This window comes from Grampus griseus (genome assembly GCF_964374135.1).
Source record: "Grampus griseus genome assembly, chromosome: 5".
In the NCBI taxonomy this organism is placed as follows: Eukaryota; Metazoa; Chordata; class Mammalia; order Artiodactyla; family Delphinidae; genus Grampus; species Grampus griseus.
In genome coordinates, this window is record NC_138998.1 from 30,236,902 (window position 1) to 30,259,931 (window position 23,030).

Sequence of the window (23,030 nt, forward strand, 5' to 3'; positions counted from 1 at the left end):
ATGTTTGGTAGAATTCACCTGTGAAGCCATCTGGTCCTGGACTTCCGTTTGTAGGAAGTATTTTTATTACAGATTCTATTTCACTTCTAGTGATTGATCTGTTCAAATTATCTATTTCTTATTGATTCAATTTTGGTGGTCTATATGTTTCTAGAAAGTTATCCATTTCTTCTAAGTTGTGAAATTTGTTAGCATATAATGGTTCATAGTATTTTCTTATGTTTTTGTATTTCTGCGGTATCAGTTGATATTTCTTCTTTTTCATTTCTCATTTTGTTTATTTGGGTTCTCTCTCTTTTCTTCTTGGTGAGCCTGGCTAGAGGTTTGTCAATTTTGTTTACCCTTTCAAAGAACCAGCTCTTGGTTTTGTTATTTTTTCCTTTTTTTTTTTAATCTCTATTTTATTTATTTCCTCCCCGATCTTTATTATTTCCTTCCTTCTGCTGACTTTAGGTTTTGTTTGTTCTTCTTTTTCTAATTCTTTTAAGTGATAGTTTAGGTTGTTTACTTGAGATTTGTCTTGTTTTTTGATGAAGGCCTGTATCACTATAAACTTCCCTCTAAGAACTGCTTTTGCTGTGTCCCATAGATTTTGTATGGTTGTGTTTTCATTGTTGTTTGTCTCAAGGTATATTTTAATTTCCTTTTTGATTTCCTCATTGACCCATTGGTTTTTTAGTAGCATGTTATTCAGTCTCCAACTAATTGTTCTTTTCTCATTTCTTTTCCTGTGGTTGATTTCTAATTTCATGCCATTGTGGTCAGAGAAAATGCCTAAAATAATTTCTGTACTCTTAAATTTGTTGAGGTTAGTTTTGTGACCTAGGATGTGGTCAGCCCTAGAGAATGTTCTGTGTGCACTCAAAAAGAATGTGTATTCTGTTTTTTGTGGGGTGGTGGTGGTGTTTGTTTTTTTTTTGGATGTAGTATCCTGAAACTATCAATTAAGTCTAACTATTGTATCATTTAGGACCTCTGTTACCTTGTTGATTCTCTGTCTGGAAAATTTGTCCATTGATGTGAGTGGGGTGTTAAAGTCTCCTACTATTGTATTCCCATCAATTTCTCCCTTTATATCTGTTAGTATTTGTTTTATGTATCAGAGGTGCTCCTATATTAGGTGCATATATGTTGATAAGTACAAAATCGTCTTCTTGTATTGATTCTTTTATCATTATGTAGTGTACTTCTTTATCTTTCTTTATAACCTTTGCTTTAAAGTCTATTTTGTCTGATATGAGTATTGCAACTCCTGCTTTCTTGTCATTTCCGTTTGCATGAAATATCTTTTACCATTCCCTCTTTCTCAATCTATGTGTATCCTTTGCCCTAAGGTGGGTCTCTTATAGGCAGCATATTGTAGACTCTTGTTTTTTCTATCCGGTCTGCCACTCTTTGTCTTTTGATTGGAGCATTCAGTCCATTGACACTTAAGGTAATTATTGATATATATATGTATTTATTGCCATTTAAAACCTTGTTTTCCAGTTGATTCTTTGTTTCTTCTTTGTTCCTTTTTCTGTTTTTCTTTTTGTGGTTTCATGATTTCCTTTTATTTTATGCTTGTGTTCTTTTTTCAGTTTTTGTGAATCTATTGTATGTTTTTCATTTGTGGTTGCCCTGTTTTCAAGTATGTTAACCCCTTCCCATATATGCTTGCTTTAGACTGGTAGTCATATAGGCTCAAACACATTTAAAAAAAACAAAAAGAATCTGCATTTTCTTACTCTCCTTCTCCACATTTTATGATTTTGATGTCCCTTTTTACATCTTCATGTTTATCCCTTTGCTGCTCCTTGTGTTTATCATTGCTTTCACAAATAGGGTTTTTTTTTTTTTTCTTTTTGATCTCTATACTGGCTAATTTAAGTGATTTACTTTCCAATTGTGATTTCCTCCTTCCTATTTCTTCTTGCTGCTTCTTTTCTATTTAGAGATGACCTTTCCATATTTCTTTCAGGATAGGTTTAGTATTGCTGTTTTCTTTCAATTTTTGCTTCTCTGAGAAATTATTTATTTCTCCTCCTATTCTACATGATAATCTTGCTGAGTAGAGTATTCTAGGTTGCAGATTTTTCTCTTTTAAGACTTTGAATATATTTTGTATGACCTTCTGGCCTGCAGTGTTTCTGTAGAGAAATCAGCTGATAGTCTTATGGGGGTTCCCTTGTAAAGAACTCTTGGTTTTTCTCTTGCTGCCTTTAGAATCCTCTCTTTATCTTTAACTTCTGCCATTTTTATTATAATATGTCTTGATGTAGGTCTGTTTGGCTTCATCTTCTTTGGGACCCTCTGTGCTTCCTGTATCTGGATATCTGTTTCCTTCTTTTAGTTTGGGAAATTTTCAGCCATAATTTTTTCAAATACATCTTCAATCCTCTTTTCTCTTTCTTCTCCTTCTGGAATCCCTGTTATGCATAGATTGGCCTGCTTTATATTATCCCGTAGGTCTCCTGTGTTGCTTTCATTTTTTTTTTTTCATTTGGCTTTCTCTCTTCTGTTTTGATTGGGTAATTTCCATTAGTCTGTCTTCCAGGTCACTTATTCTTTCTTCTGCATTATTCATTCTGCTGTTCATTGCCTTGAGCTCAGCTTTTGTCTCAGCAAATGAATTTTCTAATTTTTATTGTCTCCTCCTTGTAGTTTCAAGTTCCTTTTTACAGTAATCTGCCTTTCTGTTGATAGCCTTTCTTAATTCCTTCAGTATTTTCATTACCTCCTTTTTGAACTCGGTGTCTATTAGACTGAGGAGGTCTTTTTCGTTGTTCCTGCAGGCAAATTTTTTTGGTCTTTTAACTGAGAGTGGTTCCTCTGCTTTCTCATTTTGCTTATATTTCTCTTACTCTGTGAGTTCAGGAGAAAAAATTATCTACTGTGGTCTTGGAGGGCTATTTATAAGCAGGAGAATCCCTGTGTAGCTTGTGTGGGTTCAGTATTTTTTTGACATGAGTGCTGTTTTTGGTTTGGATGCTTGCTGTCTGTTTCTTAGCATGTGCTGGCTGTTATCCCCTTGATCGGGGTGTGCAGGTGCACGCTCCCAGGGAGGCGGGAGCAAGAGTTGGCTCCCGGTCGCAGGTTTCTCTGCAATGGCGGCAGCAGGTCATGTGTCCCTGGGGAAGACACATGTGTGTCATGTGTCCCTGGGGAAGTTGGCCCTAGATCTTGGGACCCTAGGCGGCAGTGGTGTGTTGCGCACCCCTTGGAGGTGGGGGCAGTGGTTGGCACCGGGTTGCAGGACCCTTGTCAGCGGTGGTTGGCTGTGCGCACTCCCGGGGCAGTTGGTCCCACTTCATGGGACCCTCTGCAGTGGCGGGCCTTGCCAGCTCCTGGAAAGGTGAGGGCAGTGATCTGCACCCCCGCTCACAGGACCCTTGGCAGTGGCAGCAGCAATGGCAGCGTTCTGCACCTGCCTCTGGAGTCCAAGATGTCAGCCATGGCTCACGCCTGCCCCTGGAGCTCATATAGGCAGTGCCCTGCTGCCTGTGAGCATGCAGAGAAAGAAGCTCCTATGGCGGGCCCACCCTTCTCCTCTCATGCCCCCCAACAATGGTCCCTTGCCTCTGGTGGGCCCAGGCTTCTTCCCAGACTCCCTCAGTTTTGGCACCCTGCACCCTACCCCCCTCAGGCTTTGTTCACACAGCCAACCCCAGTCCTCTCCCCGGGGTCTGACCTCCATAGCCCGAGCCTCAGTACCCAGCCCCCACCTGCCCCAGCAGGCAAGCGGACAAGCGTCTTGGGCTGGGGAGTGCCGGTCAGCATCGACCTGTGCAGATCTGTCTCTGCTTTGCCCTCCACACATCTGTTGCTGTGCTCTCCTCCAAGGCTCTGAAGCTACCCCTCTGTCCCCGCCAGTGGACAGAGGGACTGAGGGGACTTCCCAGTGTGCGGAAACCTTTCCTTTTTCACAGCTCCCTCCCAGAGGTTCAGGTCCATTCCCGATTCCTTTCTCTCTCTTTTTCTTTTGCCCTGCCCAGTTACATGGAGATTCTCTTGCTCTTTTGGAAGTCTGAATTCTTCTGCCAGCATTCAGTAGATGTTCTGTGAGAGTCATTCCACACATAGATGTATTTTTGATGTATCTGTGGGGAGAAGGTGAGCTCCACGTCCTACTCCTCCGCCATGTTGATCCGGTTCCCCGAGCATTTATTTTTTAAATAGTAGTGTGCTAAGTATTATCAAAGAAAACCACAAAATCACATAAATTATAATGAAAGTTCCCAAGGGAATTTTATAGGCCATTTTTGCTATAAAAGAGCGTTCAGAGTGTAGGGAGATCATCATAAGTTGGTTGGTCAGTTTCAGTGACTAATTTTTAATTGAGGATTAAAAGGGATTCTTATTTCCCACCTCATTTGAAGGAAAATCCAGTTAGTGTGTACATAGTGAATTTTTTCCTGAATATATTTATTTCCCCTATCAATTCAGATTCTTTTGTCTATAGTAATAAATCCCAAACTCGATTTTGTTTTCTTTTTCCAGTCCTCATGTGGTACTGGGGACCTTTACATCTAAGCCTCATCTCAGATGCATCCAATTAAATTTTACTGGTGTGAGAGATATTAGAATTACACCTTGTGCCCTCATGCAGGCATATCCATACTACTAAATCCAAGCAGACAAGCTTTTTAGTAGAAATAAGTTTAAAGTCTTTCATTTTTATTCCCTACTACTACCATATCAGTTTTCCTCCTCTCCTCACCTCCCTAATAGAGTATTCTACTGAATTACAATAACAGTAACAATTACCAGTTTTAACAGAACTTATGTATGTCCACAAATTCTGGGGAAAACACCAATTTGATGTGGCCTATCAAAAAATAAACAAACATCAATTTAAAACAAATCACTAAACTGTGTCTGTCTGTAGAAATCCTCTGTCCAGATAAAGGAAGAGGTAGGTTTCTCCTGTACATTGTTGGTAAAATGATTTAAGGAGTAAGTAGTGTTTTCAATAGGATGATGTTATAAACCTCTCCTGTGATCTCCAATTGCTTTACTTAGAAAAGAGTGTAAGTATTAAATATTTATTTCTAAACTTTCCTTTTTGTCATTCCCTTTCTGATCACCTTGTACTTTTTTTCTCTGAAGATTGAAGTAATTTCCTTTCTCTCCTTTTAATCATCTGGTTGAAAGTGTTCATTGTATAGGCTGTAACCTCTGTCTTCAGACTCATCCTGTGCATTTTCAAATGAGCTGATAAAATTTCTTCTCATTTTTAAAAAAATTACATTTTAATTATCAATTGCATTTTTCCATTTTTGTTGAGATATAATCGACATTTAACATTGTGTTAGTTTAAGGTATGCAACATAATGATTTGATATTCTTTCTGTCTTGATTTTAGAATTTTAGAGGTTATAACCTAGTCTACCCTCCTATAAATAAGACAAACTTTTTTCATACTGCCAATTTGTGTAAGTTCTGCAGTATTAAATTTTGGTCATTAGAAAGACGGACAATCTCTAACAGCTAAAGGAGTTATTAGAAATTCAGTTCATCTTTCTGTTGACCAAAACTTATTTCTAAATTCCTACCCATTGGTTTTAGTTCTGACATTGAGGGTGACACAGAATAGGTCTAATTTAGATACAGCTTTAGTAATCTCTGTGCTCTACACTACATATCTTACTCTCTTTTTGTATTTATGCTCATGACACTAGATTACCTTTCTTTGTCCTTTCCAGTTTGTAAATATGACTGTACTGTTTTTTGCTTTTAGCTTATGTGTACAATTCTTCTACTTTCTTGCAAATGCTTGATTACTTATATCAAAATCTCAGTGCTTGGGTGGGATTTATTTTCAGTTAGTCCATTTCATTTCCTCATCTTTGTGTTCACTCATCCCATATTCTGTTTCTCAAGTTTACCAAAAACCTTTTAGCTCTGTATATGTCAAGCAAATGACATCTGTTGCCGATCACTAGAAGTAGAAGTTCAAATTCTTTGCCCACTGCATACTGATCACCAAGGAAAACACAACACAGTCAAGCATTGGATGGAACAATGCTTTACTCATATGGAGAAGGGACAGAGCAAGATTAGCTTCAGTAGTGTCAGTCCCCCATGGTCCAGCAGTTGCCCTTCATGCACCCCTCTTGTGCCACAGAACTAAGGACCCTATTCTGTCCTCACAGGGGACAGATTTAATAGTGGGGTTGGCCAGGTGCCATATGATGCACACACTTAAGCAGAACAAAAGAACGCACATTGGGTCTAAAACGGGAGTGATATTCCCACACAAGGTGATAAACCCAGCACAGTCCATGAAGACTCTTATTACTTGATAAGGAAGTATTCCAGACCCAAGGCCTCTTCCTGTGAAGCCAAGTGTGGGTCAAAACACTGTACAGGAGACTGCCTTTCCCAACAGTCTACCCCTCACCCCTGCTCGACCACTGACATGGCAGATAAAGCATGTCAATCACCCACCCCAAACTTGAAGGCAGAATTGGGTTCACCAGGGTCCCAGAACAATCTGTTTGGATGTGGAGTGTTCATAGAGCCTTCCTGTCATTAGGAAACAGCACTTTACCAGGCCCGTTAGGAGAGCCAGACCCAGGAAGACAGTCAAGCCACCCTAGAGGGTGGTCTTCAACGTGCATTAAGCCAGCTAAAGAGGTCAAATTGTGAGTTTGGGGAGACTGTGTGTGTACAGCTGATAACCATCCCTCCTGAGCATGGATGTTCATCAGCTCAGTTTTCAGCTTCCCCAAATTGTTGACGTATACACAGTAAGAAATGCTGACAATAACACAAACACCACCTTGTTCTGCCAGCAGGTAATTGAGGGCTATTTAGTTATCCATCACCACCTTGACTAGTGAGTTCAGTGAGTCTCATTGGCTTGGATGGCTTGGGCATAGTGTTAGCTATTTCTGCTATGGTTGAGGACAGGTTGTACACCCATTTTTTTCTAGGGCCTGCATACCTATTCCCAGTATTAGAATTTGGATAGCAGAATGAAACCAGTGGTTAGTTTGTCTTCCCAGGAGGATACTGTGAGCCACTTTGTAATACATCAGCAGAAGGGGTCCTTTTCAGCCCTCTCTGCAGTTGCTGACATGGACAGTCAGCCTTAGAACTCTGAGGCAGCAATCCTTCCCCTGGAGGCAGACATTCTATTGCCCATTGGGGTCCACAGAGAAATACATAACCCTGAGGGGTGCAGGGGACACATGTCAGGGATTTTGTTCGGATAATGCTGACTAGTCCAGTTATATACAGCCTTGGCTTTTACCATGTGGCTGCAGGGAGAGAAAAGTTACATACTGGGCATCCAAGTCCAAAATGTCGGTATAGATCAGTAATAAGCATTCTTGTACAGGGTTTTTTTTCTGTCACATCATAAGAAATATTAAAGTAAGGGACTCCGGAGCATGCCTGCTTCTGGGCCTGTATCAAATGAGTGACCCAGCTATTTGACCCATTGACAACTTGAGGAAGTTCTGAGGAGTTTTGTGTCAGCCAGGCCATTACAGTGGGAATGCGGAACAAGAAGGAATTCATTCTGTGATGACAAATCCCAGCATTGTTTAAGTTTGCCTCCTCTGACTGTGGCTGTTGTTGTAACAGACACAGCAGATGATTCTGTAGGAGTGAGAAGAGGAAAGATGAATGTTTCTACTCCTCTCCCACTTCATGAATCTTCTCAGGCCAGAGCTACTCTGGTCTACTGCTTGTGATACTAGCTGCCCTGGTATTGCAACCCAAGCCAGATGTTACCTCCTCTGTGGGCACCCAGTGCCTTTGTGGCTTGACACAAACTTTTTGGCCTCAGTTGACCAGTCTAGGGAAGGACTGCACAAACTTGACATGTCTGTTAACGTCACCCACCTGATTGAAAGGGTCAGTGTGCCCAGTACTACTAGAAGGACCCTCGCTAGCACCCTGATACTCCTTGATTTCATCTCCCGCCTTTGTGGTATCCCATAGGAGGGAGGTTCCCCAAGGTAAGTATCATATCCAGACTAGAATCAAGGGGCCCTGTCTGGGGTACAATCGTAGGCAGAACTGCAGATCACCCCAAAGACGTACACTCCAACAGGAAAAAAGAAGAATGAATGACATGTTGAGATTGTGATTTTGCAGGCACAGCCTAAGCACATGGCTGCCTAGTCCACTTCCACCACAACCAAACTCAGTATTTCCCAACGTGTGTTGCAGTGCCTGTTTTCCTTGCACTGGAGTGTTTAGTAGCCATAGTCCCTGAGAGTGTGCCCATTGTCTTGCTTGGGCAGTGAAGGATGTTCCTTGGTCAGAGTGAAGTCCCATGGGGTATCCAAAAATATGACATAAATTTTATTCAAGGACAGCTATGTTTCAGCATCCACATGCCAGACTGGAGTAGCTATACAATAGCCTGACTAGGTGTTATGGCAGTGAGGCATCATCTTTGCCTGTGGCTGGTGGTCAGGGGTTTGATGTGAACAATCTGCCAGATCCAGGTGAGTCCCAGTCCTTGGTTAATGTGTCCCAGTTCTTCTCTCTGGATGATTTGAGTATATTGACAAGAATCACAAGATTGTACTACATCCTTAGACTTCTGGGTTATCTCTTGGGCTCTGGCCCATTTTTGCATCTGAAGTAGACTCCTTTTTCCATCGATGTACCCACCAGGCAATTGTTGCAGCCCACTGGGCACAAACTTGATTGACACGAGTCCATTTATGTTTTTATTTTAAAAGTTCCTTTGCAAACACAAGCATGTGGTCCTTCACAAAAACATGCTACTAAAAAAAGAACAAAAAAAGTCAATGAAGAAATTAAAGAGGAAATCAGAAAACACCTCAAGACAAATGAAAATAAAAATACAGCTTGCCAAAATCTATGGGATGCAGAAATGCAGCTCTCAGAGGGAAGTTTATAGTGATACAGGCCTACAAGAAACAAGAAAAATCTCAAATAAACAACCTAACCTACCATCTGAAAGAGTTAGAACAAAGCCCGAAGTCATCAGGAGGAAGGAAATAATAAAGATCAGAGAGGAAATATAAAAATAGAGACCCCCCAAAAAAGACAACAGAAAAGATAAATGAAATCAAGAGCTAGTCTTTTGCAAGCATAAACAAAATTGATAAGCCTTTAGCTAGGCTTGTTAAGAAAAAAAGAGAACCCAAATAAACAAAATAAGAAAAGAAAGAGGAGAAATTACAACTGATACTCAGATATACAAAAAACTCATAAGAGAATATTATGCACGGTTATATGCCAACAAATTGGAAACCTAGAAAAAATTGGGTAAATTTCTAGAAACGTACACTTTTCCAAGACTGAATCTGGAAGAAATAATCTGAGCAGACGAGTCACTAGTAGTGAAATTGAATTAGTAATCAAAAAGCTCCCAGCAAATAAAAGTCCAAGACCCAATGGCTTCACAGGGGAATTCTACCAAACATGTAAAGAAGAGCTACTATCTATCCTCAAACTATTACAAAAAATTGAGGAACACTTCTGAATTCATTCCATGAGGCCACCATTACCCTGATACCAAAACCAGACGAAGATATTACCAAAAAAAAGAAAATTACAGACCAATATCTGATGAATATGCAGAAATTCTCAACAAAATATTAGCAAACCTAATTCAACAATATATAAACAGGATCATACACCATGATCAACTGGGATTTACTAGAAGGATGCAAGGATGGTTTAATATCCACAGATCAGTCAATGTAATACACCACATTAACAAAATGGAGACTACAACCACATCATCATTTCAATAGACATAGAAAAGGCATTCGACAGATTTCAACACCTATTCATGATAAACACTCTAATCAAAGTTGATATCAAGGAAACATATGTAAACATAATAAAGGCCATTTATGACAAACCCACAGTTGACATCATACTCAACAGTGAAAAGCTGAACGCTTTTCCTTTAAAATCAGAAACAAGAATGCTCACTCTTGCCACTTCCATTTAACATAGTATTGGAAGTCCTAGCCATGGCAATCAGAGAAGAAAAAGAAATAAAAGACATCTAAATTGGAAAGGAAGAAGTAAAACTGTCACTGTTTGCAGATAACATGATACTATATATAGAAAACCCTAAAATGACCACCAGTATACTATTAGAAGTAATAAATGAATTAAGTAAAGTTGCAGGACACAAGATTAATATACAGGAGTCTGTTGCTTTTCTATATACTAGTAATGAACTATCAGAAAGAGAAAGCAAGAAAACAACCCCATTTAAAATTGCATCAAATGGAACAGAATAGAAAGTCCAGAGATAAACCCATGCACGTGTGGTCACCTAATTTATGACAAAGGGGGCAAGAATATAAAATGGAGAAAAGACAATCTCTTTGATAAGTGGTGCTGGGAAAACTGGACAGCTACATGTAAACGAATGAAATTAGATACTTATAAATCTCTTAGACGAAAACATAGGCAGAACACTCTTCGACATAAATCACAACAACATCTTTTTCAATCCACCTCCTAAACAAATGGGACCTAATTAAACTTAAAAGCTTTTGCACAGCAAAGACTGTGCAAAACGATAAACAAGACGAAAAGACAACCCTCAGAATGGGAGAAAATATTTGCAAACAAAACAACCGACAAGGGATTAATCTCCAAAATACACAAACAGCTCATGCAGCTTAATATCCAAAAAACAACCAACCCAGTCACAAAATGGGTAGAGGATGTAAATAGACATTTCTCCAAAGAAAACATACAAATGGCTAAAAAGCACGTGAAAAGATGCTCAAAAATCACTAATAGAGAAATGCAAATCAAAACTACAGTGAGGTATCACCTCACACTGGTCAGAATGGCCATCATCAAAAAACCTACAAACAATAAATGCTGGAGAGGGAGAAAAGGGAACCCTCCTACACTGTTGGTGGGAATGTAAACTGGTACCTCCACTGTGGAGAACAGTATGGAGGTTCCTTAAAAAACTAAAAATAGAGCTACCATATGACCCAGCAATCCCACTCCTGGGCATATATCCAGAGAAAACCATAATTTGAAAAGATACATTCACCACAGTGTTCATTGCAGCACTATTTACAGTAACCAGGACATAGAAGCAACCTAAATGTCCATCAACAGAGGAATGGATAAAGAAGATGTGGTATATATATATATATGTGTGTGTGTGTGTGTGTGTGTGTATATACACACACACACACACACACACACACACACACACACACACACAATGGAATATTACTCAGGCATAAAAAAGAACAAAATAATGCCATTTGCAGCAACATGGATGGACCTAGAGATTGCCATACTGAATGAAGTAAGTCAGACAGAGAAAGACAAGTATCATATGATATCATTTATATGTGGACTCTAAAAAAGGGTACAAACAAACTTATCTACAAAACAGAAATAAAGTTACAGATGTAGAAAATAAGTTTATGATTACCGGGAGTAAGTGGGGGAGGGATAAATTGGAAGACTGGGATTGATATATACACACTACTATATATAAAATAGATAACTAATAATGACCTACTGTATAGCACAGGGAACTATACTCAATACTCTATAACAGACTATATGGGAAAAGAATCTAAAAAAAGAGTGGATATATGTTTATGTATAACTGATTCACTTTGTTCTACACCTAAAACTAACACAACATTGTAAATCAACTGTACTCGAATAAAAACTTTTTTAAATTGCATCAAAAAGAATAAGATACCTAGGAATAAGCTTAAGCAAGATGGAAGACCTGTACTCTGAAAACTATAAAACATTGATGACAATAACTGAAGATGATACAAAAAAATGAAAAGATATCCCTTGTTCTTGGATTGGAAGAATTAATATTGTTTAAATGGCTATACTACCCAAAACAGTCTTCAGATTGCAGTCCCTATCAAAATACCCATGACATTTATCACATAACTAGAACAAATAATGCTAAAACATATATGGAATCACAGAAGACCCTGAATAGCCAAAGCAATCTTTAGAAAAAAGAACAAAGCTGGAGGTATCATGCTTCATGACTTCAGACTACACTACAAAGCTACAGTAATCAATACAGTATAGTACTAGTACAAAACCAGACACATAGTTCAATGGAACAGAATAGAGAGCCCAAAAATAAGCCCATGCACATATAGTCAGTCTTCAACAAAGGAGGCAAGACTGTACAGTGGAGAAGATAACACTCTCTTCAATAAGTGGTTTGGGAAAACTGGACAGCTACATGTAAAAGAATGAAATTAGAACATTTTTTCACACCATATACAAAAATAAACTCAAAATGGATTAAAGACCCAAGTGTAAGACCTGAAACCATAAAACTCCTAGATGAAAACACAGGCAGGACACTCTTTGACATAAATTGTAGCAGTATTTTTTTGGATCTGTCTCCTAAGGCAAAGGAAACAAAAGCAAAAATAAACAAATGGGACCTAATTAAACTTAAAATCTTTTGCAAATCTTTTAAGCAAAGGAAACCATCAACAAAATGAAAAGACAACCTACTGAATGGGAGAAAATATTTGCAAATGATATGGCAGATAAGGGATTAATATCCAAAATATATAAACAGCTCATACAGCTCAATATCAAAAAACCAAGCAGCCTGATTTTAAAATGGGCAGAAGACCTGAATATACATTTTTCCAAAGAAAGCATACAGATGGCAAACAAGCACATGAAAGGATGCTCAACATTGCTAATCACCATAGAAATGCAAATCAAAACCACAGTGAGATATCACTTCATGCCTGTCAAAATGGATGTCATCAAAAATACCACAAGTAACAAATGTTGTCCAGGATGTGGAGAAAATGAAACCCTTATACACTGTTGGTGGGAATGTAAATTGGTACAGCCACTATGAAAAACGGTATGGAGGTTTCTCAAAAAACTAAAAATAGAACTACCATGTGATGTAGCAATTCTACTCCTAGTTTTATGTCCAAAGAAAACGAAAACACTAATTTGAAAAGATATGTGCATTCCAGTGTTTGTAACAGCATTATCTGCAGTAGCCAAGATATGGAAGAAACCTAAGTGTTCATCAACAGATGAATGGATAAAGAAGATTTGGTATATATACATTGTGTGTGTATGTGTGTATATATATGTGTATATATATATATACACACACACACACACACATACATACATACATACATACATACATACATACATACATACATACATACAATGGAAGATTACTCAACCATATAACAGAATGAAATTTTGCCATTTGCAACAACATGGATGGACTTGGAGGGTATTATGCTTAGTGAAATAAGTCAGACAGAGAAAGACAAATTCTGCATTTTCACCTTATATGTTATATCTAAAAAATGAAATGAATGAATATAACAAAACAAACAGACTTACAGATATAGGGAACAAACTAGTGGTTACCTGTGGGGAGGGCCAGGATAGGGGTAGGGATTAAGAGGTACAAACTACTATGTATAAAATAAGTAAGCTATAAGGATGTACTGTACAACATAGGAAATATAGCCAATATTTTATAACTTTAAATGGTGGGTAAATCTATAAAATACTGAGTATGTTGTACACCTGAAAGTAATAATTATAAACCAACTTAACGTCAATAAAAATTTAAAAATAAAAAAAAGGTCCTTTGCCATGAGTATCTACATAAGTGACATATGTTTTTTTCTTCCCAGGGAGCAAGCTGCTGCCATAGTTCTTTTCCCTATATGGGGGATCCATTAATAGTCCAGTCTTTTAGTTGCCATTTGCCTGACCAGATGGCTAAGTCATTGGCAACAGCCCATTTGTTGGTGAAAAATGTATCAAGGAATGGTAGTAGAGGTGGCCTGCACTGCCATTACCACAGTGCAGAGCTTGACCTATTAGAATGCCCACACCTGATAGTCAAAAGATGGCCATTTACTGGTTCAGATGGTAGCTGCAACCCAGCAGACCTCATCTGCCTTTAGTTTCACAGAGCTGTCAGTAAACCATGCCATAATGTCACCTTTGAATCTTGGGCCTTAGGAATTGCACCTGCTGTGCCTAGGGCCTGGACTTTATCTGGATTTATAGTCAAATTGGTACTAATCATTCTGTCAGTGACTAAGTGCAGCACTGTAGCCACCATGAAATTAGCATTGTAGCCATGTCGTTAATATAAGGGATGAATAAAACTTCTGTAGTACTTGAGCTTATTGAAGATCAAGCCCTGCCCTCTGGTAGCATATTACAGAAGAATTTAGGTATCCCTGCAGGAGTACAGTAAAAGTATATTGTAGGCTGTTCAGTGAGAACAAAAATTGGTCATGACCTCATTCTTCAGAGGGATCGAGTAGAAGGCATTAGCCAGATCAGTCAACAGCATACTTGTTTTCCATATGGGTTGCACTGTCTCAGTGATGGTGATAATATCAGAAACTGCTAGGGCAAAAGCTGAAACTTCTACATTTATCCTTTGGTAATCTGTCAACCTCCAAACTCTGGAGGCCTTCCTTACTGGCCTGATTGGGCTGCTTGTATTGTCTCGAATTAACAGAGCGATGTCCTTTTCCCCACCGTAGAGATACAGTATTTTTGTTGAACAACGCACCATGATTTGGCCAGCTCTGGAGCAGGCTAGGAATGCAGCTGGCCCATTAAGCTTGAATTTGTCCTTGTTGTGGTACGTACTGCTTGAGGCAATGGTGGTTTTCAGTACCGTACACAGCCAAAATGTTAATGCCTATTACGTATTCAATAGTAGGAACCAGGATCATCAGTACCTGAAATGGTCCAAAGAATCTCATCCACAAATACATGTGGACTTGTCTTCCATGGGTAACTACATTCTTCCCAGACCTACTATTTTAATTCTGCCTCTATGGGGACCTGTCATTTGGGCACCAGTATCCAAAGGCCCCATAAAAGTTTAGCTCCCCTCTCCCCTTTTCCCTTCTATCTTGACAGGGGCATAGGGCCTCTGGTCCCCAACGGGGACCCAGAGATCTTGGCCCCATCCCTAACTGTGTTATTCAGCCCTAGATAGTTAAAGTCTGCAGTGCCCCTTCATCAAACAGATGCACCAACCAGGCAGTATGAGACACCCCTGGCTCCTGTTCATATCCGTCCTTCAGTTTCCATATTTCACTTTCGAAGAAGGACTTCATTTCAACACTTTTGTTTTCAGCAGTGCCATAGGTGGTTTTGCATTGAGTGAAACAGGTTTTATCTGAGGCCTGTAAGCCACCTGGATCAGGTAAAATTTCCTGCATGGGACCCCTTTACTTCTCTCAGACATCATTTGTGACCCTTAAGACACCTTGAGAGTTGGGGGGCGTGAAATGGGAGCGCAAATGTGACCAAGAGCCCAGATTATTGTTTCCCTACACTTTTTAGGACCCATTTCACATTTCCACCCTCATGCATTGCACCAGCTTTTCCCTGTTAACAGAGAGATTATCAATATCCCTATTTATCCCCATATGGCCAGAGGGAGGCCAGCACATCAGTCAGTGCATCACCACCACCCCACCCCCAGAGCCAGCTGCCTAGCCCTTTCATTCTACGATGCCATGGTGTTTTTTGTTGGCTACTGTATCTCTTGGTAAGGGAGTGTTCCAAGCCTAAGGCCTATTCTTATGGAGCCAAGTGGAGGTCTAAAGACTACATGAACAAGACTCTCTTTCCTAATAGTACATAACAATGTCCCTCTCAAGACTTCTCTTCTTACCAAATGAAAAAGGGGGGGGAGGTGTTAAAAGGAAACTTTTGAAGGTGATGAGTATGTTTATTGCCTTGATTATAATAGTACCATGCATGTATGAATATGTCCAAATGCATCAAACAAACGTGAAGTTTTTTGCATGTCAAATATGTCTCAATTAAATTGTCAAAACATAACAACAAAGACTATCTTCTCTGTACTCCCTTCACCCCACCACATAAAAAAAAAAATCTGCTCCTTGACAGGCCACCTGAATTTGGTTCATTTATTCCCATTGTGGTGTTAACATTATACATAGGCATTTTAATAACAATCAGCATTTTCTCCTAGAAGCATGAGAATTGTCCCTTTAAAATACAACTCATTATGAAATGATGCCATTATGCTACACAATACTTTTTATAGCTCTTAACATTTTTTTCAAAAATAATTTTGCAAAAATGCTGATAGATTAGTGTCTCTGACAAATATGCCCAGCTCCCTCCCTCAACAAATTATTTTATTTTTCTGTGTTTCTTTTTTGTTTGTTTTCTTATTTTTATATTATATAGTTATTCATTCAAAAAATATTTATTGAGCAGCAGCTATGGGTTAGGCACTGTTAAATAGCATTCAGATCTGAATAAGATTTTGTGTAATAGCAAAACAACAAAACATTTATGTTTTGTAGTAGAAATACCTTCAGAGTATAGTAGAGCCCCCAAATAGAGAAATTAACAAAAATACAAGTGATTTTTCATCTAAGTTATTGCTAGACATTATTATTAAGTTATTTAATTAAGTTCCTGTAATGTACCAAGATTTGGTACATTAAAGAACCAAGATTTGGGAGGAGAAGTAGTTGATTGGGAGGCATCGTTGGACAAGGTGTAGATAAAACTCGACTGATGTCTTTGTTCTACCTATAATTTGCTGTGTGAACTTGAATGGATAGAGTAATTTCATCTTTTCTGGCCTTGTTTTTAAATTTAGAGTTACAAGTAAGGAAACTTCTTACATGCTGTCTTACATCTGGGGTTATGATTTTACTTTGGGTCAGCTGTCTTTAGTCTTTTGCTTATCTGTTGTTGATCTCTTGTGATTATAGATACATATTACATAATACTTTTGTTGGCTTTCCACATCTTGCCTCCAGGAAGACCATATCTTGTGAGTCATCTCCATAGATCCCCATGGGCTGCTCTTCAACATTGCTGCCCATTATAATTATTATGCCCACCTTGCATCTACTAGTTAGTTGATGCTACTTTCTTTCTGCTGTTCTGTGATCTCATCATCTTCATTGTACTGGAAGCCGAATTCTGTTTGAGTATCTCCTAGTGCCAGCTCTAGCCTACAGAATACAGCTGTTATGGAGTTTCTCAGCAATGCCTGTGCCCCCATCACCAGTCTTTTCTTTATTGCCTTGGTAAACAATATTCTCTGGGCCCTCCTGAGGAACATACTCAACTAGTAGGTCTTCTGAGTTTATACAACAGATCCTTTATGGCATACTTTACTGTGTTTTAAATGCCTTTCTTCACAGTCTGCCACAACGATTCTCGGATCTCTTATTTCATTAATATGCAACGTTGCTTTTTCCAGGAGTCATCCAGCAATGCGTTAGGCCATTTCCATGGGCCTTAAATCCTGAGACAAGGGAGAGTGCCCTATATCCAAAAACTCTCTCGTATCCTGTTTGATATTCCCATTTCCAGTCCAGTACCTTCAGCAGACACTCTCTTGGTTCTTACTGGTTCAAGTTGGCCCATTCCTGCAGCACCTATAGCATATAATCCTTCTCCTCCTTTAGCAGACCCAGTACTTCCCCATTTGGGCTATGCTGAAATTTGACCTTAGCTTGGAGCTACAAGGGAAGGTTAGTATAGAGCATGAGGAGGGCTACTAGCATTGTCCTTAAGGTACTTGCTTCGCTTGAGGTTTCCATATATTCGAGGGGAGGGGTGGGTGGAGGAGGCATGCTACCCTCTAACATGAAACTTATTTGCAGACCCACAAGTTCATGGGAAACTTGGAGTTGAAGGTTATCAGCTGCATCCACCAGTTATTCTTTGAAATTGCACTTCTTTCCTATATGGCCCTGATTTTGGCGTAGACTTGCCTGGGATGCAAAGTTCCTTAAATTCTGGGTCTGGTCTTCAATATATTCAGCTCTTTATCTGCAGGAGATAAGGATCTCATTAAATGTTGCCAGTTGTTGATTTAAACTGGTGATTAATTAGCCTGTCATTTTCTCTGTTTAGCATCTCAGTGGCAGCCATAGTCCTTAGTCCATAGTCCTTATAGTTATTAATTACGCTCATCCCTCAAATGCTTGGCATGTTGTACAAGCTAAGTGCACATCTCCATTCACCCGCAAGTGAATTAGCAAATGGCTGCTATTCTGTGTCAGAGACTATCGTTAACTTCACTTACAACCAGAAATTGAGTCCTTCCTCATAGTAGTCCTTCCTTCAAGTGATCCAACCTCAGAATCCCATCATTGAGGTCTGCTTCTTAGGACTACTCTTGGTACCAACTGTTCAGGTCACATTCCTTAGAAGCCCAGCCTTAGTCAGAGATTTTTGTGCTAGTGATACATTGAAGTTTGTATTCTCCTGAGAAGCCTCTAAGAAAGTGAGGAATATAGGATTAAGCAGGAGACACACTAACAGAAATGTGGTTTCAGAAGAAATTTTGTCTGAGCATCGTCTCAGAAGGAATTTTGAAAAATAAATTGCACCTCAGAGGTTGTACTGTCCTGAGGCAAGGAGGGTGGGCTCTTTTACCCTCCTATATCATTCCCCACTGGCTATGAGCCTCATCCTGAAGGAGGGAAAGGGTGTGGACAGGAGAGGCAAGGTAGAGCATAGGAATCTTTGTACCAGGTGGTTCTTTTCAGCCATGGTCAATTCTCCAGAGAAAGATGCAGGTAAGCGCCATTAGCTGTCAATACAGGAAGAAGCAGGAAGATTAGCCTTGTATATTAGGATTTGGACATCTGGGCGGGGCCTCAACAGCATCTACCAGAGGTACCTCCTATGTGCTAGAGACTTTACCAGCAAGCATTATCTCATTCAGTGGTGTGCTCGAGCTACCTTGAATCAGCTTTCAAGAGAGTGATTATGCACATCCATTCACTTATATGAGTTCAGTATCATTGGTAGCTTGAAATTGGCCATGGAGGGAGTAATCACATCACAGAAATCTGCAAGTGCAACAATTCAGGGCCCCGTCCCCCAGAGCTAGTTGTTAAAACTTTTACCAGCATTCAAATTTTATTAACAACCTTATGAAGTCAGTATCATATTTTATAAATGAGAAAACTGAGTATCAGCGTGATTAATATACTTGTCACCTCTCATGTAGCTACTAAGCTATAGAATTGGAAATCTAGCTTTGTCTGGTTCCAAAACTTGGACTCCTACTGTTACAACATGTTGCTTTTTTTTTTTTTTTTTTTTGGCTGCCCCGGGTCTTCATTGGGGCATGCGGGAATCTTTAGTTGGGGCATGTGGACTCTTAGTTGCAGCATGCAGGCTTCTTAGTTGCGGCATGTGGACTCCTAGTTGCAGCATGGAGCCTTCTTAGTTGCAGCACGTGGACTCAGTCCCAGCATGCGAACTCTTAGTTGTGGCATGTGGGATATAGTTCCCTGACCAAGGATCGAACCCAGGCCCCCTGCATTGGGAACGTGGAGTCTTACCCACTGGACCACAGAGAAGTCCCCAGCATGTTGCTTTTTGAACACAGAAACTTCGTTCTCTTTTTAATCATTTGAGAGTTGGCTAAATTTCTAGATGACCCGGAATGCACTTTGATCACCAACACCTTCTACTCCAAGTTAATGATTTTATTATATTTCCCTAGTAAATAGCAGCCCCAGGACACATCACTCTATCATTTTGCCTCTGTTTTTAAACATTCTTCCCTTTATCATGTTTTCTTAACTGCTCTTTTTGGAAAGTAAAAGGTATCCAGTAAATATTTGTGAAATGAATAAATGATGACCCTTTAATATGAAATTAGATTTTTCTACAGGAAGGACAAATTAACATACCCTTCTGTAATTAAAATCATAGGTCAGAAATTCTCTCGAAGTGCCACAGTATAATGTGGGAGGTATTTCATGTTGAACCAGAGTTGATACACATTTGAAAAAGGTGTAGCTTACTCTCAAGTAACTAAGGAATTTTTAATGCATTTTTAATTAAATGTAAGTGCAAATAGAATTGCTTGGTTCCACCTTATGTTGAATTACAATATGAAGTAAATTGAATGATTAAGCTGAAAATGACTTTAGTCTTCATATAGACTTGAAAATCTTTTCAACTTTTATGGCATAGAATTGACTGCTTCTGTTGTGTTTTTGTTTGTATTTCTGAAGCAAGGAGAAGTCAGGCTGAAGTGTTTGAAAGCTCTACAAAGTCTGTATACCAATAGAGAATTATTCCCCAAATTGGAGCTATTCACTAACCGATTCAAGGTAAGATGCTTAGCGTATTTTCTTTTTCACTTTAAAAATGCTCGTTTTAGCTAGTTTAGCAAATGGCATTACCATAACAAGTGTTTAGGTCATATTCTTCACTGCATATTCTTTAAATGAACCTGTCTTAAATAGATGAATCTCTGCTTTACAAAAGATATTACCAACATGAGTTCTTATTCATTACCTTCAGTAGAAGGCTCACCTGCTTAAAATAAGATTTTTTTCATAGACAGCTTTTTTATAGTTATATTAATTTTGCAAGGTAAGGTTTGTCTCTGTTAGAGAATGCCAGTTGATGAAAAAAATTTTATATTATAAACATTTATGACACCTCCTGGTGTGTGCATAGGACTATGACAATATGGTTTCAATAGTAAAGCTTTCCATTTAACCTAATCATCATTAGACTAATCTATCATTAGTCTTCCATGAACTCCCCCAAAGACATTACCTCAGATCTGTCTCCATTTACTTTCTGTTCATGGTTGGTTTGATGTATAACTTTTCTTCAGGATCGCATTGTATCAATGACACTTGATAAGGAATATGATGTTGCTGTGGAAGCTATTCGATTGGTTACTCTGATACTTCAGTAAGTATAATATTTTAATTTAATCTGCTAATATATTAATGTTTTTTCCCAGCATTATTGATGTACTTCGCATATATAACCCTAATATATATTCTTACCACTTTAGGTTTTACTTTCACATTTTAAGGTTAGGTTTGAAACAAAATGTTTTGTTTTCTCTTTGTTTTTTATTTTGAATATTGTCTATTTTCTTTACATAAAAGTTCTTTTATGCAGTGTCAGAGAAGTAACATACTTCTGTCTAAAGAGAGAGAAGGCTTCAAAGGGATAGGTTTTTCAAATAGGCTTCTTTGGAATGGTATAGAAGTAGGAGAAAGGAAATAAGGCATTAAATTGTGTCATTAATATGATAGAGATTTTAAAATAGGAATAGTTAGTTTCATCTATAGAGCTTTGACTAAAAACTAGGAAGAATCTATGTGAGAGAATGCAAGTGCCGGCAAAGTCATTACAAATCCTCCCCTCCCCGCTTTGTGAGGCTATATCTGTCATACACCAAACATCATGTATGCCAGGGTCTGTTGTTGTTTTGATCTCTTTTTACCTCTTTCTGCTCTATTACCATATTCTTTGTTATTGTGGCTTTATACTCTAGTATATGTTGTATGTTATAAATATGGCCTCTTAGTGGTTTGTTCCTTCTTCTTTGCCTTTCTTTTAAAAATCCACTTAGCTACTTGTGGATTTGTTTTTTCTTCTTTATGAATTTTTAAAGTACTTTTGTCTAATTCCTCAGAAACTTTGGTTGGGAGTTTAAATATTAGAACTCCATTTAGGGACTTCCCTGGCGGTCCAGTGGTTAAGACTCCATGCTTCCATTGCAGGGGACACGGGTTCGATCCCTGGTTGGGGCCCCTAAGATCCCATAGGCTGCATAGCATGGCCAAAACAAAGAACTGCATTTAATTTTATGAAAAATTTAGGAGAGAATGGAATTTTTTACAATTATGTATTGTTTATACATAAAAATGATGTATTGCTTTATTTAGATCTCATTAGGTCTTTTATATAAGGTTTAAATTTTTTCCTAGAGGTATTGTACATTATTTACTAGGTTAATTCTTAAATACTGTATGTTTTTATTGTTTTATTGTTATTTGATTAGTATTTAGTGTTAAAAATATTTTCTACTTAGTTATTCCTAAGGCAAGGAAACATTTAATTTTTATGTTGGTCTTTTATGTGCAGCTTATTAGAACTTTTATCCATGTTGATGGTTTGATTGTATTGAATTTACTACGTAGATCATTATATGATCTGCAAACAATTTCAGTTCTGTCTTCTCCTTTTCTAACCTTAAAACTTTTGTTTCATTCTCTTGTCTACTTCCATTAGCCAGGACTTTGAACACTATGGAAGTATCACTGATAGTGGATTTTTTTGTTCTTGTTCTAGGAAGGCATCTAAAGTTATTTCTGAGATAGGTTTTTGATATGATAGAAGTTCTTTTGTATTCTCAGTTTTCTGGGATTTTCCTTTCATACATTGTTGAGCCTGAATAAAATTGGTAGATTTGTCTAATGGTGATTTACACCCATGCATTTCTAGAATAAATCGTGTTTGAACATGACATATTTGTTTTCATTGTATTTTGTTTAAATGCAATGTTACATTTAATATCCTATTTAGGATTTTCACATCTGTGTTGTGTGTAAATTTGCCATAATTTTTTTGTTCCTTACCCAACTTTGAAATCAAGATATATACTGTTTGTAAAATATCTTCAGTAGTTTCTCACCCTTTTTCTGTTCTGAAATAAATTTGCTATGACAGATTAATTCCTCCTTGAAATTCTGAGAGAATTCTTTTGTTAAAGCCATGTCAGTTTTAAGTTTCTTTTGAGAGAAAGGTCTTTGATTACCATTTCTACTTCTTCAGTGGTTATCTATCTAAGTTAACCTTTATTTCCTCTTGTAATAATTTTGGCTTTTCATATGATTTTTATAGTATATCAGTTTTATCACAGTTTTCAACTTTATTATTTGATAGCTTATGATATTTTTATTCATAAAACTATTATTTCTTTTGTTATTTACATCGTTCATTTTATTTGTATCCTCTTGATCAGTCATGGCAGAGGTTTGTCCATCCTACTGTTCTTTTCAAAGAACTAGCTTCTTTTAGCTATTTCTTTCTTGTTTTTGAACAATCGTATTTAAAGTAACAAATATACCTTTAAGTACTACTTTACTAGTCTCCTAAAAATTTGGACATAGAATATTTTCATAGACAATCAATGATAAGTATTTTGATTACCTTTATGATTTTCAGTTTAAATCAAAATTATTCAGTAGTAATTTTTGTTCTCCCTAGAT

The 23,030-nt window shown here is 38.1% G+C and overlaps 1 protein-coding gene across 2 annotated transcripts in view; it reads left to right on the forward strand.

The window, feature by feature from the left end:
• Window positions 1-23,030, forward strand: part of STAG1 (STAG1 cohesin complex component) — a gene marked incomplete at its 3' end in the record, with an annotated part of 421,944 nt that overhangs the window by 300,829 nt on the left and 98,085 nt on the right. For both annotated transcript variants that reach the window (XM_082655685.1, XM_082655684.1), the window contains exons 11-12: window positions 20,022-20,120; window positions 20,636-20,715. In XM_082655685.1, the coding sequence (XP_082511811.1) occupies window positions 20,022-20,120; window positions 20,636-20,715 (179 nt within the window). The remainder of the gene's footprint in view (window positions 1-20,021; window positions 20,121-20,635; window positions 20,716-23,030) is intronic.